Source organism: Cyprinodon tularosa, unplaced genomic scaffold (genome assembly GCF_016077235.1).
Source record: "Cyprinodon tularosa strain WSP-4 unplaced genomic scaffold, ASM1607723v1 ctg17, whole genome shotgun sequence".
Lineage (NCBI taxonomy): Eukaryota > Metazoa > Chordata > Actinopteri > Cyprinodontiformes > Cyprinodontidae > Cyprinodon > Cyprinodon tularosa.
The window spans coordinates 2,550,004-2,575,763 of NW_024038531.1; the positions used below are offsets into that span (position 1 = coordinate 2,550,004).

The following is a 25,760-nucleotide window of genomic DNA, read 5'->3' on the forward strand; positions in this document are numbered from 1 at the left end:
ACAATCAGGTATCAATCTTTAAAAGGGGGAAGGCCACCGGAAGTTTAAAGGTGACTTCAAGTAAGCTTCAATCTTATTAAATAGAAGAAAGGAGGAATACAATTATTCATTCTGTTAGAGATGAGATACCTGCTGGTTGTCTTCTTTAGCCTTTTCAGACTGGAGTTGAATTTGCACACAAAAGGTCATAGGGCAGAAAATAGCAGCTGTAATATTCATTTAAAAGCTCTAAAAACTGTAGTCTACTCAATAGGTGGCAGGACAGATGGCGGAAGCTTAAAGATGCCTATTGAGGGATCATGCTGGGTGGCTATTCAAAACCCACTGAAAAGCAGTAAGACGTCTTAAACACATACTAATCTGCTCAACTCCTCTGTACAGATCTAATCCCAGCACAATGTTCCAGACGATATCTGTTCTCTGTTTATCTAAGCTGTTTTATGATTTAACTTTCACTATTAGAAATGGTGCATTTAGGGCTGCAACTCAGGATTATTTTGCAAATTAACTAATCTGTCAATAATTTTTTTTCAATTAATAATTGGATAGCCGAAGGTTCCTTAAAGAAGATTTTCAATTGAATTAAGCCAGGTAAAACGAATATATTTCCACTTGAGTTTTTCATAGAGCACATTGAAGGATGAAAACTATTTTTATCTTAAATGTGAAAATATATATATATTTTTTTACAATTTTGATAGAATTACTGCTCTTAATGGATTTCTCTGTCAATTAAAGGCATGTTTTAGTCCATTTCACAATTAATAACTAAATTAGTTGACGATTAATTCAATATTCAATTAATCCAATTAATTGTTTCAGCCCCTCTGCATTTAGGTGTTTACATATGGGATCAAAATGGAGCGAATTTTTACCTCTTTCCCCCCCCCCCCCTTTCTTTTAGTTTTTGTGCAGCTAGTGGTCTTTATTTCTAAAGGTAATGGAGGGGAAATGGGGTTGATAGCGGGGAAAGTCAAGCTTTGGGAAAGCTACCTAAAAGAGGGAGGTCATCATACATGAGTCCCATGTTCTACCTTTGCCAACGTGCTGGATCAACCCTCCCAGTAAAAGTAAGGGCATTTATTTGCTTTGAATGTGGAATAAAGCACAATAGACTGAACATTTTCATTTTCAGAACCATCTCTCAGGTTCGTCAACGAAGAAAGTGAGAATGGATGTATATACATGTGGCTGTTAGAGAAGCGACAGACTGATATGAGATGATATTAAAGGTATATCATCTGTTCTCTAAAAATCAAACCTTGGAGCAGAAGGAATCAAGTAAACAGTATTTTCCTGACCCACTTTTACTAACTGGTCACCACAGACCAACATATTGATGATCTCCATCTCTTTGGCTACTGTGCATCTATCTGATTGCAACTTCCAGCAGGATAATGCTAAATGTCATAAACACTTCTTTAAAAACATCTGCTGAGAATCACAATGAAATCACTGGAATATAAATAAATACCTCTCCAGTCACTGGATCTTAGTACAGTAGAGTAGATTTGTGATGTGGTGGATAAAGTGAATCATGGTGAACACATTTTAGAGGTTGATGAAACACAACATAATAAAAGTCGCTGTATGAGGCCAATTGGCTTGTCCTGGTTAGAACCTTCTCAGGCTATATTTATGTTAGTAAATCTTTCACAATAAAGTTGCCAAGACTAAAGAGTCTGCATAAACCACCATTAGTTCATATGTTTCCATTGATTACTACCAGAACTAGGAAATCACTTGGAAAAAACCTGTTCGATGCATGCTGAAGAGAAACAAAGTTATTGACATGCATCAAGGTCCTTCAATCTGTAGACTTCAAAAAGGTATTCTAAGTCGCAGTAATTCACAAATAACCAACAAACAACTCAAAAATTAATGATCAAACTTCCCAAAATAAAGCTGTGGGGACATACTTGTCCCATTTATGCTTTTATTTCCACCACATTTCTTGTTGAACACATGAGCCAAGCCCCCAGAGAAAGCTAAGACTATGCAGATGATAAAAATGAAAACACACAAAACACTTAACCATCAGAGAGATGAAAGCCAAAGTACATCAACAACAGAAATTGCTTCACTATAAATTGTCTCTTACCTTCCCCTCTTAGCCATGGAATTCATCTTGGTTATAAATCCTCAACATTATTTTGTCAGAGCTTCTTCAGTTACTTTCAAATACTTTTGGCTTTTAAATTTCCTAGTTGGCACGTTGTACTTCCCACAGGATGACTTTATGCTGTTTCTGATTGGTCAACAGTTCTGTCAATCTTATTTTGGTGGTTAGAATACAGGTGCTGGTCATAAAATTAGAATATCATGAAAAAGTAGATTGATTTCAGTAATTCCATTTAAAAAGTGAAACTTGTATATTATATTCATACATTACATACAAACTCATATATTTCAGATGTTTATTTTGTTTAATTTTGATGATTACAAATGACAACAAATGAAAATCTCAAATTCATCATATCAGAAAATTAGAATATTACTGAAGACCAATAAAAACAAAGGATTTATAGAAATGTTGGCCAACTGAAAAGTATGAACATGAAAAGTATGAGCATGTACAGCACTCAGTATTTAGTTGGGCCTCCTTTGGCCTGTATTACTGCAGCAATGCGGCGTGGCATGGAGTCGATCAGTCTGTGGCACTGCTCAGGTGTTATGATAGCCCAGGTTGCTCTAATAGTGGCTTTTAGCTCTTCTGAATTGTTGGGTCTGGTGTATTGCATCTTCTTCTTCACAATACCCCATAGATTTTCTATGGGGTTACGGTCAGGAGACTTTGCTGGCCAATTAAGAACAGGGATACCATGGTCCTTCAACCAGGTACTGGTAGCTTTGGCACTGTGTGCAGGTGCCAAGTCCTGTTGGAAAATGAAATCTGCATCTCCAAAAAGTTGGTCAGCTGCAGGAAGCATGAAGTGCTCTAAAACTTCCTGGTATGTGGCTGCGTTGACCCTGGACCTCAGAAAACACAATGGACCAACACCAGCAGATGACATGGCACCCCAAACCATCACTGACTGTGAAAACTTTACACTGGACTTCAAGCAACGTGGATGAAGTGCCTCTCTTCTTTTCCTCCAGACTCTGGGACCTTGATTTCCAAAGGAAATGCAAAATTTACTTTCATCAGAGAACATGACTTTGGACCACTCACCAGCAGTCCAGTCCTGTTTCTCTTTAGCCCAGGCAAGACGCTTCTGACGCTGTCTGTGGTTCAAGAGTGGCTTGACACAAGGAATGCGACAGCAGAAACCCATGTCTTTCATACGTCTGTGTGTGGTGGTTCTTGAAGCACTCACTCCAGCTGCAGTCCACTCTTTGTGAATCTCCCCCACATTTTTGAATGGGTTTTGTTTCACAATCCTCTCCAGGGTGCGGTTATCTCTCTTGCTTGTACACTTTTTTCGACCACATCTTTTCCTTCCCTTCGCCTCTCTATTAATGTGCTTGGACACTGAGCTCTGTGAACAGCCAGCCTCTTTAGCGATGACCTTTTGTGTCTTGCCCTCCTTGTGCAAGGTGTCGATGGTCGTCTTTTGGACAACTGTCAAGTCAGCAGTCTTCCCCATGATTGTGTAGCCTATAGAACTAGACTGAAAGACCATTTAAAGGCTTTTGCAGGTGGTTTGAGTTAATTAGCTGATTAGAGTGTGGCACCAGGGGCCATCAATTTTGAACCTTTTCACAATATTCTAATTTTCTGATATGATGAATTTGAGATTTTCATTTGTTGTCATTTGTAATCATCAAAATTAAACAAAATAAACATCTGAAATATATGAGTTTGTATGTAATGTATGAATATAATATACAAGTTTCACTTTTTAAATGGAATTACTGAAATCAATCTACTTTTTCATGATATTCTAATTTTATGACCAGCACCTGTATTGTTCTATTGGCTCGAAAGACTCCCATGAGGTATCTTTTATTGATTTCTTTTGTTACCAATTCGCTGCTGAGAAAAATATTAGGAATTTTATATTAGGACTTTTTCAAAACCTAGAATAATTTTAGAAATAAACAATCAACATTCAATTCATTCTGATGTTATATTAGTGGTTAATTTTTGGCTGTTTCTGTACAAAACATTTCTATTTAATCATTACTATCATTTAACCTTAATTGATTTTTATCAATTATACTAAAGTTATTCCTTAGAGATTTAGAGCTCCAAATTTATCATTGTCAAATGATACCTATCCTGAATTTAGAATGACACTTTTTAACATAAGAATTTGAACAGGTGTGCAAATACTTATTTGCAGCTGTATCATACAAATAAATAGCTAAGAAATCATAGGTTGTGACTTCTGTTTTTTTTTTTTTTTTTTTTTAGATTATGTCTCTCACAGTGAAATAAAGTTGGAGAACTTGAAAAATAGCAGATGTTTATATACTTATTTTCCTCACTCTAGCTGCTATCAACAAATGTAAGGTTTGTCAGAGCTTCTTCAGTTACTTTCAAATACTTTTGGCTTTTAAATTTCCTAGTTGGCACGTTGTACTTCCCACATGAGGACTTTATGCTTATTCTGATTGGTCAACAGTTCTGTCAATAATTTTTTGGTGCTTAAAATACTGTTCTATTGGACCTAAAGACTCCCATGAGGTACCCCTTTTTGTTTTGTTTTTTTATTACCAATTCAGTGCTGTTAATTGCTACAAATGTATGTAGGTTTTACTTTACTGTGCAAATGAAGGCAAAAAAAAACAACAAAAAACAAAACACTGAGCAGATAAAAAACTGCAACAAACACTATTGTGGTAAAACAATTGTTGGAGCAGTGGAGATTATAAAGTCTAAAAGCAGTTTAGAGGAAGGATTTGTGATAATGCTACTTTACTCGCCTAGGGTGTAGACGTCTTAAATGAAGGGGCACTACAGTTCATCGCCTCAAACATGGAGTAGGACACATTAACTAGCAGTGTTGTTATTTTTTCTTCTGTCTGCCATTGCTTGCATTGCAACCTTGGACACAGCTGGCCCTCTTAATGGGCTTTTTCAACAGCTTCAGCTGCAGATAAGCTGCTGCCCCAACATAGCATACCATAAAATACTAAAAGAAGGTCTTTAGGAGCTGCATGCCGGGGGATCTCAGTCTCTGCAGCTTCTGCAAAGAGCTTCAGTGTTATTGTTCAGGTAAACTTCAGGTTCTTAGAAGAGCCCTCTATCTCAACATAAGTTCCCTGGATGTTCACCACCGTAAGTGTGGTGGGTCTATGCCGTTGGAAGTTCACCATTAGTTCATAAGTTTTCCGTACAATGTGATAAGGGGGTTCTGCTGGCACCAGTCCAAAAAGGGGTCTGTTAACTGTCTGCACAGACTATGAAGGAGTCATCTGTGAAACTCTGAAGGTGACATTGTGGGGAGTTGAAGGAGAAGTCTGCTTTATGATCACTGAACAGTGTTGGGCTCCTGCAGAGCTCCAGTGCTACAGACCAGCCTGTCAGAGCCGTCCTTGCCCTAGCCCACCAATGGTAGTCCACTCCTGTTTCACCCAGATTGTGCCTCAGAAGTCCAGTCTATTGGTGTAGAAACCACAGTGCGTTCAGGGTTCTCCGGATGGATCAGAGCTTGATACAGTGGAACCATAATGGTATCACCCATTCTGATACCAGGCTGGTAGAATAACTGCAGAAGATTGAATAGAGAACTTACCAGGGGTGAGTACTTGTGAACCAACCTCTCGAGGGTCTACATCACATATGAGGTCAGTACTACCAGCCTGTGCAGCTGATCCAGCAAAGTCTAAGTATGGCTAGACAGGAAGTGGATCAGTTGGTGCCATTGTGCGGTCAGAACCATCTGGAGTTTTTTCCGACTCAAACAGCGGAGAAGATGGCGTACTTCTAGAGATAATCATCCCTCATCGTCCTCAACAACACTGTATCTGCAATGAAAAGTTAATTCGGCAACGAGGATCATTAGGGAAGACCATTCCCTCTTTTCAGGACTTTTAGAAGTCTATGGTCAGGAAAAATGCTGAAATCTCTGCTGCCTTCACACCTTTAGACTTTTACCTTTTAATGGACCCAAAAAAAGCTAGCTGTCACAGAGGCCAAAGGGCAGATTATACTTCTGCAACTGCACACATCAAATGTCGCTTGGGTCTGGTCGCAAACCAGTTTTGCTGGTATGCTTCTGCACCATCGGTCTGGAAGTTCGAGGTAAGCAGAGGCAGTTTCCTGCCAAAGCGCAAAAGGGGGCCTATTTGAGAACTTGCGAGAACTTCAGCGAATGGTCACGAGACATTCGGCAGCGCCAGCGGGAGTGTTTATCTTCCAAAACAACAATGGCGTGTCTGCAAGATATCACGGTCACTGAGATTGATCTGGAGCTGTTAGATATCGAAGAGGATCAGGTTCTGTTAATGGAGTTGGCAAAAAGACCGATTAACCTTTCATCGTAGTTGTCCATTGTAGTTTTTCCTTGTTTTTTTTTTAAATGTTGCGCACTGAATCGAGAAGGACGACCACACAGACAGCCGGAAAGGCAAACCAAGGACCAATCACAGCTGCTTTTTGTCTGCGCACTTCCGCTTGAGGTCTGCGCGGGTTTGTGACCATCCGACGCATAGTCAGAATCTTTTTGAGGTGTGCAACGGCGGTTGCAGAACCTCCGTGCTTTGGGGGCATGGTCACGCACAGAGACAGATTTGACGGTTGCAGAGTCTATGCATTAGAAGCATAAATTGGCCTTCTACCCCCCAAGTCCATCTGTCCGATGAATCCCTAACAGTCAGAGAACCCAGACTGAAAACATGAATATTGCTCCAACCCAACCCTGTCTTCCTCTTTTGCAAAAGATATTTAGACATATTTACAAAACATACTTCTTTACTTTTTATATTTGGTTATAACTGAGAGCACAATACTTGACTCAAATCTAAATGAGAGCTTGTGGTATGGCTTCAACAGATTGTTTTGCAATTGAAAACCCTAAAGTGGCTTAATCCATCCATCCATCCATCCATTATCTGACACACTTGTCCCGAGTGGGGTCGCAAGGGGTGCTGGTGCCTATCTCCAGCAGTCAATGGGCGACAGGCGGGGTACGCCCTGGACAGGTCACCAGTCCATTGCAGTTAATCCAAACTTTTTTTTTTCTAAAATGAATGCACAATCAGTCCTAAACACAAGCCCGTTTGCTTTAGATTGCTTTTCTGCTAAGTTATCAGTGCAAACATAATTCTGAAATGTCTTTGATGATCTGAAATCTGCAATAACTGGGGAAATCTGAAAAGGAGCAAACTCATCCAGCCACAGCAGCAGCCAGTAAAGGCCTGATCTTTAATTTAAAAATGATCTCGGGTTATTGAACAGCCCTGTGATCTTTCCGTCTTTTGATTGACAAGCAACAACATGAAAGTGCAGACCGTCAGCTGATGATAAAAAGGCAGAGGCAAACATAAATGTTGACACAGCTCTTTGTGGGTTTCTTCCCAGCTCAAAGGGCTTACCTTATTAACTTCAGAGAATCCCGTAGAGCAGGGGATGGAGAAGCAGGGTATGAATAATAACTTCGGATCTCAGCTGAAGTGATTTTACTTGGAGTGGTCAGCCTTTATTTTCTAAGTATTATTGTTGGAGGCCTGGGAATTCTGCTGAAGAAGATGGCTGATCCAGCACAAGCACAACTGAACATTTGAGCTTCACACATTGCTGTTTTAACCTTTAAGGCTCTTAGTTTCTGTTTAATAGAACTGCCCTCTTTTCAATCAAATTTACCCATAGTGGGTGCATTTATTAAACTCAAATGCACAGTGGATAGACAGCATTTCAATTCTACTACATCTGATTTAAATCCACAAAAAGGAAATTATAGAAGATTCAACAAACTCAAAATTGAGGCGAAGCCCTTTATCCGGTAACCATCATGCTGTTTTCCCCATTCTGGATTTCTAAGAAATCATTACCATAATTCTCTATAATAGAAAATTAAATCAAGGAGCCATATAATCTCATGTGAGCCAGATGTGATTTGAGGGATCCTCGCTGAATCTCTAGCTGATGTGTTTGAGGTGTTCTCAGCTCCTGTTAAAGCTGTTGCTGACTTACAGCTGGTCTGGATTATACTCCTCCATATCTGCCCCATACCTCGTACGTGTTTTTTAAATTCTGACCTGAGAGAGGCTGCTGAGTGTTTAATTCATCAACTCTGTCAGATGCTTGCATCACCTGTCAGATGGCGGTGCTGTTTTTCAATCACACCGCCTACGTCTCTAAGTCTGGGCTCCATGACATCAGTAGCAGCATTGTTTTATGATCCCCTAGGGGTGCAAGAAAGGTCATTTCCTCATCCTGTATTAACACACTGCCTTTCATCAAAGACACCCGTCTTTTGATGGGAAACAAAAAAGGAGAGAGGACAAGGACGGCTTAGGTAAACGAGGGTAAGAAGCTCCAGTTCCAAGGAAATTCGATGCAGGATGCTCCGCATGTGCACGCTTAAAGCCGGGAGAGAGGGGGGCTGGCGTTGAGGTGGGGGCAAAGATGGGAAGGGAGTGAGGGGTGGTCGCATTTTGGGCAAGATTTTTTTCTTTTTGCCAAGAGAACTGACCATGGTTTCCTGGAACAATGCAGCTGATGAGAGTCTCTCCAAAGAAAATAAGGCTCTGACATCATGGGTTCTTAAAGCACACAGCTGAGCCAACACTCTCCTACTATAATCAAGTCTCAGTGAATTTCCACTGTCGGCTAAAACCGAGAAAGAGGGAGAATCTCCAAATCCCAAAGCTTAGCTGCATTTTTTTTTTCAAACACACTTTAATCTAGCTGCTAATGTACTGGTAGCACTTGCTGGACGTCTTTCCTCTGCTTCACATCTGGACGATAAAATGCAACACAGGGCTGCTTAAAAGTTGGTCACAATCAATGCATTACTTTCATGGCATCTGGGCAGGAGAATTTGCTAGGATTCTTTGGGATTAGAGTAATAAGATGCTGATCTGACAAAAGCAAAAGTAAAATCTCAGCAGAGTTAAAAGAAATGAATGGTAGAAGACAGATGAGGCTTTATAAGGTGCCTTTTTTCTCTCCCTTTGAAACAACCCGAATAAGTAGTAAAATTGGTGAGTGTAGTAAAACAGACCACAAGTTCATTCAAAAGACAATTGTGTGCTTAAGATGAGGAGTTGAAGAGTGTGGGGAGATTGTGTTTCAGAGTTCAGTCCAAAGTACATGTCCTTAGATGCACTGGATCTCAGAGTGCACAGATCAATGAGAGAGGAAAGTGGTTTTTCCAGTCCTGGTATCTGAGGTTACTCAAGTATTCTCGTTTCACGATGCAACACTAAATAAGAGCATATAAAGGAATAAACTAATCTTTAAGTATTAGTTTACTGTAAATGTTCAGCCTTAATATTTCCTGCTGCACACAATCTCGCATGCCTGTTGGGAACTGGATCGTTAGGGTGAGATAATTGATTCTGTATCTGTCTGAAAGAAGGATGTAATAACATCCAGGATGGCCTCCATGACCCAGAGCTGGCTGAGCTCCCTCCTCTGCTCCATGTTTTGATCTCTGCCGCCTGCTGGGCGACTGCCAGAGAGCCAATTTATCAAGGTCTTATCCCTGCTCCATATATGCATCCGTTTGGAAAGTGCTGACCGGGAGTGAGCTGGAGCTCGGCCCTGTCACTGCGAGCATCCTCCAAGGAGCTGAACATGCAGCTCTTGCCTTAAGGAGAACCACACCCCGCTCTGTTTTCCTTGGCGGACCCCTCTGCCTCTGAGGAAGTATCACGTTGTCTTTTGCTACGACTGGCGCGGTCAGCTTCAGAGTGCACACAGCTTGACTTTTGGCTTTATCTACAGCCAAAATATCTTAAAGGATTTAAGAAGGACAAACACCAACTATGTAATTATCTGCCGTTCATGCGTCTGAGTCAACAGGGTTCCTCATGAAATCTGTGAAGTTATGCAAGAGAGAGAATAATGTCTTCACAGCGTTGTGTTTCCACCAGCAGTCTGTGGCCGTAAAGTACCTGGCATAAGCGTTTGCACCCCTTCAATTTCTCTGAATTTTGTCATTTTGAAACTATAAAATGAAATTAAAAGTAGTGAATGACCAACTCAGAGTGACGTTTAAGCTAAATTAAGAACAACTTAGAACCTATTTACAAATACAAGTCTGAACTGGGCATCATGCGTTGGTGTTCAGACCCTTTGCTCTGATACCCCTAAATAAAAGTAATTGCAAGCTCTTGTTTGGGTTTATTGCCATTATTAATCCAGTACAACTTGCCTTAGTGATTGAACATGGTTGGCTTGTTTGACTGCTGAGGTTGCGAGCAGGTATCTTGAGGCCAGGTGTGCTGATGCCCAGGCGGATGCAGAGGCAAAAACTCGGGCCTTGGAGGAGTTTGGAGAAGCCATGGAGGAAGACTGGCTTCAAAATGAATGCGGCAAGTTTAACGGTGTTGAAAGAACAGTGCGTTCACACTGGAAACACTATGTCTCTCGGCTGGCCCGGGAGCGACTCGGGCTTCCCCGAGCAGAGCTGGAGGAGTTGTTTGTGGAGAGGGAGACCTGGGAGTCTCTACTGAGAATGCTGCCCCATGTCTTGGTCCCAGATGGAGCCGGAGACGACGATTACGAACTTGCCTTAGTTTATATATTCTTCATATATTCTGTTCTATTTCTTTATGTGTGCTGCATGTGAAAAAGTAAATATCTCGTACGTGTAAAATAGTACTCGGCAGTAAAGCCTTTTATTGATTGGGTCATTCCGAGTTAGTGACGCGTCCACTCCACATATCGGATCTGGGAAGACTGGCAGGATAGAAGCGGTAATGGCGGCATAGTATTATTGTAATGCTTTTTTTTTTTTGGCAGAAATCTGTTTGATTGGAAGGAGGAAGGGGATTCTAAAAGAAACTTGTTGAAAATCAAAGTAGATATAAGAATAAAGTTGACGTCACCCTTTTACCAGGATTAGGCATGCAGGCAGATCAAAGCTTCTGGGTTAGAATGGCCCAGTTAAAATCCAGACCTGATTTCCATTCACACCTTAGGCAAGAATTAAAATTTAGCGTCTACAATTGCTTGCTATTCGACATTACTGGGGCTGTATTGTTTTGCATTCAAAGGGCTAAACGTTCAATCTCTAATAAACATGAAGATTTTCTTTTCAACAATATGTGCTGCTATGCTGATATCAAATAAGATCACCAAAAAACTCCTGCAGGTTGTGGTTGTAATTAAGGGCTATTAATGATATAGTGCGGCATATAGTGTGTGGATGATGAATAAAAGTAGTCTCCAGACATTTCTGTGATGTTGACAAGTGGTTTATTCAGCAGGAATGGTGAACAGTTTGTCAGTATTTTCTTTCCTTACAGAAGGCAATCAAGCACCATAAATAACAGGGCTGTAATCAAACAGGTTCTTGGACAGTGAGCTTCAGGAAAATACATCTAACACTTCAGGGAGTCATGAATGTTTGCATACTTCCTCCCACGCTTGAGTCTTTTCTGATTATTTCACACCACTGACAGCTTGACATGTTTGAGTGATTCATAAAAGCTGATGATTTGAAGTCGTTTCTGTGGTTTGCTCCTTAAAATATGCCGTATACACCAAGGATTTCTGTCTTTCTACAACACAAGCCATAATTCAGACACCTAAACGTTGTGTTAAACTGTATTGTAGTGGAGACACAATGGAATCATGCTATATTTATATTTTAATGGGCTACAATGGATCTAAAAAGTCTTTGGTATGCACTGTATACCTAAACTTCTAGTAGGAACATATTTTCTTCAACTAGTTTTTACTTCAGCTTAATTATCAGGGCAAAAATATGTATAAAAAAAACACTAAAAACCATTGCAAAAAATTCATTACTTCATCTTATTTTTTAAGTTAAAGAGCAAGGCCTATTCCATCAACGGGATGCATGCAAATGTTGTAGAAATGTGGCTTTAGAGTGTAATCCTGCTCCTGAACTTCAAAAATGAAGTCAGATTTTTCTCAATATATATTTTTAAAAAATTTCTTTAGAAGTGGGACCATGCAACTTTTTAAAATTAAAAAAATGTGTGATTGATTTATGTAAAAACTCAGAGGGTGCAATTAAAGAAAAACATTTAAATTTTATTGTAGTACCGCCAAAGTCTTAACATTTGTTTCCTAGAAGTTGAAAAACTCGCCTTAAAAAATAAAATCCAAGATGGCCACCTATCACATATCACTTTTGCTGCACAACTGCAGTACTTATACTCTTCTGAATTATGTTTAGTTAAATATGCATTGTCTATTATACAGTATCCATTACCAAAAATGTTGCCAAAGGGTTTGAACATATAAAATATGGTATAATACACAGTTTTCAGCTTTTTAGCTACTGGCTAATAGTTACAACAATCACCTGATTCTAGTTTTACCATCAGTTGGAAAATTGAAACGTGCCTTTTTATTCACAGATACATTTTGACATTAAAAGCATATAAAATTAGTAATTTCCCACTACGTATAGTAGTGTATAGTAATATTTTCGGACCTTACATAAACTAATTTCCAATCTTAAATATGATCATGGAAAATATAAAAAGAAAAGAATGCCTTTCATGAAATGGAAGACATTTGAAAGGGCAATGATTATAACTAATTTACTTTCTGTCACCAGTAGGAGATGTTAAGCAAAAGTTGCATAATCCCACTTTGATTTCCCTCATATTTGACACTTTGGCTTCCAGGGAGGCATTTGCAGGCAACACGCACTCTGGACAGACAAAAGCACACCACGACTTTTAACAATCTTGACACAATTAGAAGAATCACAGTTTACAGTATTTCTATCAAGACATTTGGCATAAGGGATTTATATTGAGAAAATAATTTAAGAATAGTAGAAAAAATAGCATTATGCCTTCCTGGGGTCACAACATTGTATACTCATTCTCTTTTTTTTTATTATCCATGCATTCACAGAGTTCACACGGAAACATTTAGTTGCTTTCACTTAAGAATCTGCTTACAAATAAAATCACCATCAACATGGTGGCCACAAGGCTGTGCAAAAGGGAAGACCTCCAATGTAAGCCCTGCCATCCATCTGTCTTTTCCATCTCTTTGCAAGTAAACTATAAAATAGCACCATTATACAGTGGATAGGATTTTTTAATACAGTTTTGTTATATGAAACCATCATGTACAATGAGTGATAGTAATGCATAGATTAACATAATGGGAGTACAGTTTGATTATACACAGAGAGAGGAAGCAGAGCCAGATATGAGACATGTTTGGGGCAAAATCAGGGAGGCTCAAACGAAAAATCAGTGTCCAGTCCATTCATGCAAGGACTTCTCAGAAATTGCTTGTTTGTGAAATTTGTGAATGTTATCATGACCCTTAGTTATATTTGATGATTTTATTTTCATATATTTGCCATCGCTACTGCATGTTTAAATGTGGGTCTGCATTTGCCAATCAGACGTTTGCTGGTAATATTTACCAGTTTATTCTGCCTGACTTTAAGGTGGACTTTGTAACGGATGTTGTGTTGTTTGGTTGTACTCTTGTCACTGCGTCAAAATAAAGAATCAAACCCAAAACTAGAATTCATTGAATAATAAGAGTTCAGGTAATGATAATCGACTGAACAAACGTTTCTGTGCCTGAAATGAATCAATATCTCCACAAAAAATGTCAACATTTTGTTATGTAAGAAAAAAAATATCTCTGCAGTTATTCTAATAGGAATTTAAGTAATAAAAAATAACACATAACAGCTCAAAATTGAGAAGTGGGTAAAAAAAAAAATATTTTAAAATTATGGTTTGTTTGAGTGATCAGTCCCTTCTGGCCTGATTCCTCTAAATAAAATGTTCCCACAAATACTGACCAGAATGGAAATGCTCCAGGAGGAGCTGCAGAGATTCACAGCTAAACCACACATATTTCCCTTTTAGTTTATTTTTTAAATGTATGATGAACATCATTGAAAGAACCCCTCCAAAAGTTTTGTTTATGTTTGTCAGAAGCCAAACAAGAAATTAAGCAAACAGGTTGAGGACGATGAAATGATAAGAGACTGAATTTGAACTTTTTTGCTCGACGTGGAAGAAAAATGCTCCCCATTTCTTGAATACACCATCTCCACTGGGATACATGGTGGTAGAAGCCTCATACTGTTGGGATGCTTTTGTTTTATAGGGTCAGGGAACCAGGAACAAGAATATAGCTAAATGCAAAGCAAAGAATAAAGCTGGAGCTAGTTTGAAATGGTTGGATCAACTAGAAGGGCTTTATCACAGACCCAAGGTATTAAAAAGGAGAAAATCCACAAGGATTTTCCATCCAATTTTGGATAAACCTGTTTTGCAACAAAAAATGAAGGATGGTTTTATCCTGTAGACATGCAAACCTGTTGGAGACATAAACCTAAAGATTTTTTTAAGTACTGAAGGACTGATCACAATGCACACTAAAACTTTTTATGTAAAAATGTTAAACAGGAATCTTCTTCTAATGCACAATCATGAGCTATTTGGTGCCGATCTATAACAAACTCCTTATAATTTAGAAAATTCTATTTTTAACTTCACTTTTTTGTTTTAGTCTTTGCTCATTTAAAAACAATTCCTTAAATAACCCTTTAGAAAATCATGTTAAAAAAAACTGACTTAAAATTCCTGATTAATAAGAAGTAAATGTTTTGCAATCTCTCAAAGGTTGTGACCAGCGAAAAGCACACAGACGACAAACATATTGTCTGGTGGTCACTGTTTGATTAATCTGCTCATTTATGCCAGATGAACTTTGAATCCACTGACCTATTTCTTAAAATAAACCAAACGAGGGAGCTGACAAGTGAAAACAAATCTCTGTGCTTTAGAAAACAGAAAAAAACTAAAGCTCTTTATTTTATTTTTAAAAAATGAAACCTACAAATTACCTAAAGCGTGCGTATTATGGATCCAGTTCTGAACACTTAGTGGGGCTTAGAAAGGAAATGGATTGCTCTCAAACCCCCTAGCCACTCCACATAACAGGGATTTAAGTCCGCCTCAGGGTGAAATTACCAACAGCATTGTTTAAATGTATAACAATAAACCACATGGTCCTGGTCTTTAAGATGACCAACATATCCCCAGTAAATTTATAGTGCATAAAAACAAACTCTGAATTTCAACAGGGATATTAAACTGTTATGTGACTGTGAAGAGTGAAATGGATGTGACCACTCATTCCTGTCTGGGTGATGTTCCCACCCTTTCTGGAGCCAAAGGAAAGAGGGCTATTGCAGCTTAAATATGAAGGGAATTGCAAGCTCGTACTGTGTCTTAGCAGCTAAACTAGTCTTTTACAATGAGTTAAAGAATTCCTCCTCATAAGGAATGAGGTGATCACAAGTACCCTCATCCAGCCTTTAAACACAACTTCTTTTTTTTTTTTAAGCTTTTCTGCCATTTTTCGCATCCTTTCGTTTTGTTTTACAGTGAACCAGTGAACCGTTCCACAGGGGTACCAGGTAAGGCCACTCCCTTCTCTCTTTCGCTTCCTGCTTCCCTACATTCGGTAAGTTTTGCCCCCGGAGCTGCCTTGACTTGAGTTTTTTGGATGGACCTCCTGCAAGATGAAAAGAAACATCGTAGACGTCACTGCAAAGGACAGCTGTCTCCATGGTTACAACAATTTAAGACTTAGGAAGCTATTAAGATGGCGACTTAGTTAGTTAACAAGTTAAATGTTATCAGTCAGGACAGAGTAATAAAAAAAAAAACACTTAAATATGTTTGTTTGAAAGATGAATTCAATCAGGAAGTCGTTAATAAACCAAAGTATAGAAGTGTTTGTGTGGATCTCTGTCCAATGGATAAAAGTTGGCCTACAGTGAATGAGGTCATTAACAAAACGAGGATTCTAGTGGCAGCAGTTAATTTAAAACCACAATAAAAGATACAAGGATCAAAGGGAAGCGATCCCGCTATGACAAAACCAAAAAAACAAATAACAGAAACAGAGCAATCTGTGTAAATCCATGTATGGTTTGTTCTTTGGTTTTTTTTCGTTTCAAAACAAAAACGAAAAAACAAAACAAGCGTGTGCTTTTTCTGTTTTTCCGTTTTTAAAACCTAAATCGAAAAAATGAAAAATCGAATTAATAGAAAATCAACAGCGTTTGAGTTTTGTCTCGCCATCTAAATGCAAATAAAATACGGTTGTCGTTTTAATATGTAGCGGTACCGGAAATGAAGTAAGTCGCCAAAGAAAAATCATTTACAGTGGATGAAGACGGCATCAAAACAAACCATTTCTAAACAAAAGGCAATGGCTGCACTTGAACTGTTTTCTGCTTTGATTATCGAACTTTTTGAGAGCGAAAAAACACACTCTGAAATCAGTGATGCTTTGAGCCGCCATGGAGCTCCACATTACTCGGTAATGAGTATCAGAAGGTTTTGTATGGAGCACAACTTGCGAAGACAGAACAATGTGTCGGACGCCGATTTGGAACGTGCAATCATTAGCGCTCAATGAAATGCGCCGATTCCCTCTAAATAACACAAACGTTTCCATTTTGGTAGTGCCAACTAAAAAAGTTCTTCTTCTTGTGGATTGTAATGGCGGTTGGCAAGAAATTGAAGGCGTACATCACTGCCACCTACTGGTAACTAAAAAGTTATCTGTTTGGAGTTCAGGTCTTCATTTCCGGTTCTGCCATAAGGTCTGTTGAATTAACAACAAAATAATTTTGTCTTTGGTTTAATCATTGCAGTAAAAAAAAAAATCCCAAAACGTACCCTTTTTTTCATTTTTGCAAATGCCGTATCTCTAATTTAGTTTTAAAAACGGAAAAATTAAAAAACCCATTTTTGTTTTGTTTTTTCGTTTTTGTTTTGAAACAAAAAAACCAAAGAACGAACCATACAAGGATTCAGCACCCATTTCCTTTTTTATTTTAAGCCAAGCTTTGTTTTTTGTTGGAAAAACAGATTATACGTTGATTTTTCCATTTTCTTGTTGTTACTAAAAGCCAAAAACATTTTTGGTTTTAAACAAAAAAAGAAAAGATGGTGCTTTTTCCGTTTTTTTTTTCTTTTTTTTTTTCCATTTTTGGTTTTGTCAGAAAAACAGATTGTACTTTCATACCCAGACCAGAGGCTACTTCATAGTCAAATTCCAGATCTTATATGAAATAATGTGTTTTTACTTTGGAAAAATGATGTTCTAATACATATCCAACAGTATAAAGAAAATATAATTTTACTAATATTTACATATGGATATTTCATGGTCAAATGATGCTAATGTTCACCTGGGTTATTAACTCAAGTTATATCTATGAGTTTCATATTACACCTAATTGGTTTAATTGATTTATTGGAGAGGTATACATGTGAGGGGATGCATCCATACCTTAAAGGATGAGTGACTATGTCCAGATGAAGGTCTCTATGAGGGAAAAAAAAAAAAAGACATTTTAGTTGGATGTACTTGAAAGAGACCTCAAAGTAGCAAACAATGTTCATAATTATCACGTACATTCATTGATCTGAACCATGGCTTTAGTGTATAAGTGGATGCGGCACAAACCTTCTTGTTTTTTGTCTTGTCTGGCTGCGGTGCCGTCCTGCGCTCTGTGCCCTTGTCCACTTTATGTCCCGGGTTACTGACCTTGACAGTTCTCGGCACATCTATGTGGCGCTGTGCACGTACAGAACGAGACTGCTTGCTGGTTTTTGCAGGTGCGCAGTACATCTCCAGGCGCCGCAGCTCACAGCTCTGGAAGCAGCACTCATCCACGATGCCGTGCGACCGCCTTGCACTGGGACCATAGCCTGTTGGCTTATCTGTATAGCGGACAGAAGGATGTAGTCACATATAGAGAAAACTTTAAACCACTGCTGCTTTACAAAGTAACCACACCATCAACAAAGAATGTTTTCAGTGTTCAACAATAGACATCGCTTCAACTGCAGTTTGAGGGAATGAGGCTTAAAAAGTGACATTAAAGGATGATCTTTTATTTCCGAGTGGATCATCTAAATAAGTGGCCCTCCTAATTGTCAATCATTCTGGTGATATGTTTACATAAAGCCTGTTCCCAGTTAGCCATGTTTTTCTGCGCATATGCACTTTCAGCAGCATATGTGTGGTGAGCTATGGTTTATTACAGTCATTGAAGCTCTCCTTTCTCACCGTAGTTCTTGGAAAATGGCAGAGGGTCAAAAAAAATTGGCGCAGGCACCGCGCAGTGGAGGAGGAGTTACGTGACTAACGGAGGAAAAAACAGTGATCATGTGTCCGAACTGTCAGTTAACTGAGTTCACTATAAAATCCACTATATAATCCTATATAGTGATTGGGGGATTTAACGGTTAGGGCGGACATTTGGACACAGTAAGCTTGTATAAGAACAGCAACTTTTAAACAGAGCGTGCACGAGGAGAAATGGGCTCGTGCACACTCTCGCATACGGTTAATAGGCGTTCCCTATCAGGAGCAGGTACAGGGTAGTGCATGTGCATTTTTTATTTTAAGTGGAGAGGGTGGGTCTTTTAAAAAAATTGCAAAAATCCTCCACAAGACCTTTAAGTGGATTCATTTCAAATACGTGTGCAAAACTAGTAAAATTATTTTTATCTAATGGTATAGCTAGAGAGCTAAAAAAAAGTTTGTCAAGATGGCTTTCAATGGAAATAAAAAACAATGATTGCAAAATTTACTTTCAAGGTAAAAATTAAAGAGCTAAGAATTGTGTATATTTGATAGATTGATAGATAAACTGAAATTATCTAAGATGTTGGTTAGAGCTTTTTGAAGCTTTTTGGATATCATTTAAAGTAATCCACACTAGCAGTTTGCAATCTGAGGGTGTTTTTATGATATTATTGTCGTAAAGAAACATGTTGCTGTTATGTTTTCGTTAAAACAGCTAGAAAGTTCAAGCTCCATTTCCAAATTTTTCCAAAAATGCTTGTGACAACATTTTATGTTAAATGTTTACCTAAATTTGTTCTTGATTCAAAAGTTACCCAATTTGATTTATTCTAATATAAAAACATCTTTATATAAATCTATTTACACACAAAAAAAAGAACATAGCCAGTTTGGATGGACGTATTAACAAAATGCAATAGCTGTGCAGAATTTGCAAAGATTCAGTCCAGCTCGTATAAATCAGATTCTGCTTTTTCTCCTTCATTGCTCTGGCAGGTTTCCAAACTCTATGTTTTTAGTAAAGCAGCGATAATAGCCAGGTCACAAGTTTAATATTCCTGATATATGAACCAACCTAATGACGTTCAATTTCTGCAAGTGAAATTTACAGCGCTGAACACTACACACTGTGGACCAAATTTGGCCGCAACATGTTGGAGAATGTCGTATTCAGCCATTTTTGGCTCTGTTAAATTTTTTTCTCTTTAGCCCCCAGAGGCTGATCCACCTGCAGAAACATCGAGGACTTTCTGTTCATTCATATATTCATTTGGAAAAAGTGCCCTTCAGAGTCATTCACATGCATAACTAAGAGAAAAGGGCTATGCAAACGTTTTTAGCTCAAATTTATACGTTTTTTTTTGTATAACTATATGAGCCTTGCAGGGACACCAAAGCTTGTTCCCTCTTCTTACTCTAAGATAATGCTCTTCATTGGAAAAACTCAGGATCCATTTAGAATTCCCAGCTCCTTTGGTAAGAAGGAAAAGTCTGAGAGGAGATGGGCTTTTCCCTGTGACCAAATGAAATAATAATAATTTAATATGGCATTTACAAGGAGGAAATGCCTCTCTCTCTCAGAGTTAATAGCTCTTGGCTCTGAAGCCTGCCAGTGCTGACAAAGTGCATTAACTCCTGCTCTGTGTTCGCCTTGTTCTGACAATGTTGCTTGGACAGAGGGCAGCTTTCATTCAGAAACAGAAGCATCTTTCTCTTCTGAACTGAGAAGATAATGGAGGCATGAATGAGATGAAGAAGAAAAGTTTTTATGGATGAATTATGACAACATGTACTCAGTGCAGCTGAATTATTAATGAAGCAAGAAATCCAAGATATCTGGAAACATAAAATGTGAAAAGAAACACCTCATTTGATTGACGGTATCCTTATCCTTTCATTATTCAATGCTTCTCTAAGAATATTTTCCAGTTATTGGAGCAAACACATGTTATGTATTGGAAGCAACTTTTGCAGGTAACGACTGATGTCACTGCATTAAGATGGAGAAAAAAACTCCAGTCCACACTGTTGGTTACATAAAGACTGACTATTTTGAGCCAAAAGCAGGAATCTGTTCATTTGTCTGGCCTGATTTTCAACCCTCCTCCTAAAAACAGGAAAATAGTTTTTGAAAATTAACACCTTTTGTTATTCCAAGAATAGTTTGCCACCCTGCTGCAGAAAAGCAGCTGGAAGGGAAAGAGGAATCAACAAGTTCTAATTTAAGGTAGCGGGAAAAAATGCATGAAGCATTAATTTCTACAAGGTTTTAACATGATCGATGATTATATTAGTCCCTCATAAACACTGACACACTTTTATGACTGTTTTCAAACACACAGAAGTTTTTTGCATTGTTTTTATGTCTCCCTGAGCCAGGTCTAAGCTTGGTTTATCCTCTGCTGATGTTCCAGAACTCCAGTATTTTTACTGAGTCAGTTTGTGTTTTGGTATTTGACAGGGTCAGCATGCATGGTTCAATGACTGCACAGAAAGTTAATTTTTACAGCCTTTATGCTTAATAAAAATTGAATCTTTGAGCTAATGCCCGGCTTTAAACACAAGGTGGCCAAATGATGAAAGCTGCTCAAACTGAGTCAAATGCTACAGATATGGGTGAATATAATACTTTGTAAATGCATCTTAAATGTGGGCATTGCATAAATGTTATGAAACATTAAAGTAATGAGAGCCTTAGGGTTATCACTTAACCTTGCATAGCAAGCTGGATTTCGGCGAGATCTGAGTTTTTAGTCTCACAACAAATCATTGTTGAAAGACTCCCTCCAATACGTCCGTCTCGTAACAACCAGTGAGTCGGACCAATGAGATGAAAGCAGTGTTTTTTGGGGCTGGACATGTAGGAATGGCGGCAGTCAGAAGGGCCTTGCCGGGCCATTACAAACATGGCTACGCTGGAGGACTCACCTGTCAATTCCACCATTGACAAAATATTACAAAATTTGGAAACCCATTTTAGAACAACTGAAGCCATAAAAAACCCCTATTTCACCCTCTTTTTTTTGTTCTTCTTTACCCCAGTTGTTATGAATAAAGGTGTGGACACTTCTAATTGACTGGTTGAAACTCCATAAAGTGTGTTTTTTTTTTTTTTTACTTTCAGTATGTCCAAAGTGTAAATGAACAAATTATTTTTATATAATATTATTTATTGTTTGTCTAATGCTTTTTTTTCTTTTTTTTTTTTTCTTTTTTTGTGGCAAATGCTAAAGGACTCACTAAAGGACATTAATCATTGTCATGTTCTTGTTGTATACCCATAAAAAATCTATAAAAATAAAGTGGAAAAAAAAAATTCCACCATTGACTTGGTTTTAGCTAAAATAGCAACAATTTCTAGTTTAAAAAAGGAGCAAAGATAACCACTTTTTGGATGTGAAAGATATCTGCGCTTTTCTTCCAACAGGACTTGGAAGAAGTTTGATTATCAGCTTACTCCACTAGTTGTAAAAATCGTCAAGACGAATCCTATTGTGATCATCGTGAAACATCACGATTCACTGCTACGATTGGCGTATGATGGAAGGCAGGTACTAGCGGGCACGTCACCCAATCAGCTCGAAGTATTGTGCTAAATGTCGCTCCTTTTCACAGACAGACTGAACAGCAGTCATCCCTGACTGATAACATAAAACTCAACTCAGGTCTACATATATCAATCTGGGTCCTACCAGATTAGTAATCACTGGATCTTGTACAATAAATAAGAAAAACCGAGTGTTTTTAACTTAAAAAGGCATCAGTATATCTGCAGACAGATGTGCATTTTAGGTAATTAGAACATTATTCTTCCTTTAAGCTTATTAGAAACAGCCACATTTAAGTTATAAATATAATACTTCATTTTAAAATACAAAAATGTTATCCTGTGATCCAGACAGGGAGCAGGCAATTATTGGTACCTCAACAACGATGTAGAGCCGCAGAAGGTGCTGTATTAGCAGAATCATAGAAAGTTAGGTGGAAGGACAAAGCATGGCTGAAAAAGATCGCACAATAGATCGGCCAATGTCGGTATCGGCCAATCATGGGCGCTTTTAAGCATATTGATATCGGTCCATTTAACTTGGCCAATACAAAAAATTACAAGAAATGTATTGCCAAGTTTTTGCAGGTTTTGTTTTAAGGAGGGAAAAAATATGAGTTGGTATTCTTTGATGATGTCCAAAGGGTAGGTAAATGTACAATAGGACTACATAGTGTATTTCGGCCATAGGCTTGAGAAGGTTGTGAACCAAAGTATTAAATAGTCTTCATATGTGGAGCAAACAGGCCTGAATTGAACCTCACAGTAAATCATAGGAGAAAATTGAACACAGAGCTAATAATGCAGTCGTGTTGAGGGGCGCTATTGAAGCAACCTAGGCTAACTAAACACCTCAGCTGATCTAGAGGCTGTTCTCCTGCAATAAATGAACTAGTTCAACCAAAGGGAGCTTAAACTAAGTATTAAGGGATATCCAGCAGTCTATATGCACACTTTCCAGTAGGCTGACATTTTTTTTCTATTGGTCTTATGCAATATTCTAACTTTCATAGTAAAAGTTTGTTTTTTTATCTGCAAGTCATTGTCATGCTGAAGGTAGATACCTTTGTGTAAAATGATTTGATACGAAAAGTTAATAATTAAACTTTTAACAGATGTGTGCAAACAAAGGTGGGCAGCACTAGTTAAACTCAGTGGCAACTTAAAATCAGGATAAAATCACAACCTTCTAAACAAAGGTCAGAGGTTAAACTGGGATCAGACTTTACTTCATCAGGCTCTAACTAAAAGCCTCTTAATTACATCAAGAATGTTTAAAAATATGTTTTGTATAAATTAGAGAACCTCTAGACGAAGACGGTCTAAAATTTGATAGAACTGAGCAACATGTTTATGCAGACACTATAACTCCAGGTTTGTGGCTATTGCAAGTTTGAAACCCCAGTTTATCTCAACAATTTTCTAATTGTCTCCACAGCCTTTTAATTAAAATTATTAATTACATGCATTTGCACCAATTACACCAAAATATCTTTATAAAAACCTTTTTTTCCTTCATCACCTCCCACCTAAACAGAATGAGGAAGATTTTTGTCACATTGATGTAAAAACCAAAACACTACAGATAATGAGAGGAATATAACTGGTACATGAATTAGACTGTATGTATAACATTGCCTGAGTTATATTAGGTCTATATTAGGCAACGGATGTTCAGCAATTATCATTAAATCAGGTCAGAGAGCAGAAATGTCTCATTAAAACACTAAATTCACAGTGGAAGCAACTAAAAGGACACAAAAATATTCAGAGAGCATTTAAATTGAGGGAGGATAACTACTGTCGGCCTGCAGGTGGTGTGATTAAATTAAGAGCATCAGCTGCAACAAATGAAACAAACATTACACTATCCAAAATTATTTAAATGAAACCAACTGATAATGCTTTATAGTGAATGAATGACTTCTTCACTTTACGAATATTACTTTACTACCCAACCCAAACATTTTAATTCTTTTAACAGATGGAGAAAAATAAACAGAGTGGGATTGTTTTGTGACATTCCTTTAAACAGAATGTTCATAAACAATATGGGTTTGCCATTTTTAGTCCAACAACTAATCTATTAATGTCCTGTTGAAAAGTCTAGGTCTAATAAAAATGGAAATTTCTCCAACTTTCTGGAGACGTTTCCATATAGGAATCCCCGAAACGAATGTTGTAAGGAAATCCTTGAGCAAAATAAAGTAAGTAAAAATAACTGTTAAGATCAAATCACAAACTCCTTCACAATACACTAAAAAGTCAATCTAAGAGCAAACAATAAAAAAACAAGAGTAACAAACTAAAAATCAAAAATGGATATATACATATCTTTCTAGATTTTGTTTTTTTCTTAATCTAGTTCAAATTAACAAACAGCCATCACTGCTACAAAAGTATATGAATATGTTCAGAGTGAAAAGACGTGTAGCCTACAACAGAAACGCATTCTTAAAAGTTGACAGAATACGATCAATGGAGAGGGGAAAAACAGAGGTCTCTAAAGAGAGCCTTGGAGGACACCAAAATGGACAAAGTAAGGCGAAGATCTGGACTAATGGGTAGTTATGGGTGCTATCAGACCAGTATATTCCAATCCCTGCATCAAGTGAATTCTAGATTGAAGTCTCTGGTAGTCAGCTGCTATGAAAGCTAGAGTAAAGGTCAACAGAAAAGGCACTGTGTTAACCTCCACATTGAAATAAGGTGTCCACACAAAGAAGTTTGAGTAAAAGTGAAACTATGTGAACCTTTGGGGAGCCATTATGAGTTGTAATAGTAAGGCTAAGTCAGACAGTGTGCAATAGCACTGCCAAGAGGACAGATGAAGATCAAGATGTATACGACCAATGCAAAAAATGTCTCTCTGGGGGACGACAACAACTTCCAAACAACAGGTTGATATGAAAGTACCATGTCAACTGTCTGACCCAAGATGTCAGCCTTGAATATGTGAATGAATGTCTGTACCAGCCTCCTGGCTGTGAAAAAAAGGGAGGTAAACTTGGCTCCTTTTCCAGCCTTGTTTGTCACAGTTCCATTTCTTTCCAACATTTTAATGTCCCCACTCTCTGTGAATATGGATGGCTTCTATGTAATGTAGCTTGTTCCTCACTAATTAGGACAAAGATTTCTTTCTCCCTGTGTGTGAAGTTCTTCTGTCTTTCCCATTTTAAAGAGTGGCCCTTGTGTCTGAAAAAATAACTAATGGATTAATTCAATTGAGAAAGCGATTCTGTTCATGTTTGTCATTCCTATAAATAGTACAGATTACAATAACCAGTAGTTTCTCCTTTCATTACTCGAAAAACAGTTAACTTTTTTAGAAAATATGTCTGGATGTGAAAAGGGGAGGTGATGGCCTAGTGGGTAGAGCAGTGCGCTTGTTTATTGAGAAGGTTGCAAGTACCTGGTTTGATCCCCACATCCTGCACTCTGGGTCCCTGAGCAAGACCCTTAACCCCACACTGCTCCCTGGGCACCGCACAGTGGCAGCCCTCTGCTCCATAAGGGGATGGGTTAAATGCAGAGGTGAATTTCTCCAGTTGTAGATCAATAAAGTTAAATTATTAATATTATAAATTATTATTATAAGTAGTTAAAGTGTTCTTGGTAAATTAAAAGGATAGTTGTTAATGCCATAAAAGCCAATCATTTTAACCTATCTGCTGAGCAGATGGCAACAAATATGGAGAATGACATAATTATATGTCTACGTAATCCCAGAATCATGTCTTTCTTTCTAAAGGTTGAACAACACCTAGATCACCCCCATTCCAAAGGGGTGGAACCGTTTGTCTGTTTCAATTTGCATGTTTTCTAAAAAACAAGGGCTTGTTGGGCTACTGTATAAAGCCTTGAATTCAACGCCACAGTCCAGTCCTAGAATGTCCCCAAGTGCTGCAGTTCCAGAAGACATGCTGGAAGCCGATCCTGGTCAGGGATCCAGAACAGACAGGAACAGACAGGCACAGGATCCAGATCAGGCAGGAACAGAAACAGGTGGCAGGATCAGAC

General features: G+C 38.2%; 1 protein-coding gene across 2 annotated transcripts in view; it reads right to left on the minus strand.

Annotated features, from left to right (window-relative positions):
* Positions 1 to 11,297: 11,297 nt before the first annotated feature.
* igf1 (insulin-like growth factor 1) overlaps positions 11,298 to 25,760 on the minus strand; it is a 30,365-nt gene continuing 15,902 nt past the window's right edge. For both annotated transcript variants that reach the window (XM_038281382.1, XM_038281381.1), the window contains exons 3-5: positions 17,567 to 17,823; positions 17,390 to 17,425; positions 11,298 to 15,598 (exon numbers count right to left, since the gene is read on the minus strand). In XM_038281382.1, the coding sequence (XP_038137310.1) occupies positions 15,539 to 15,598; positions 17,390 to 17,425; positions 17,567 to 17,823 (353 nt within the window). In that variant the 3' untranslated portion in view covers positions 11,298 to 15,538. The remainder of the gene's footprint in view (positions 15,599 to 17,389; positions 17,426 to 17,566; positions 17,824 to 25,760) is intronic.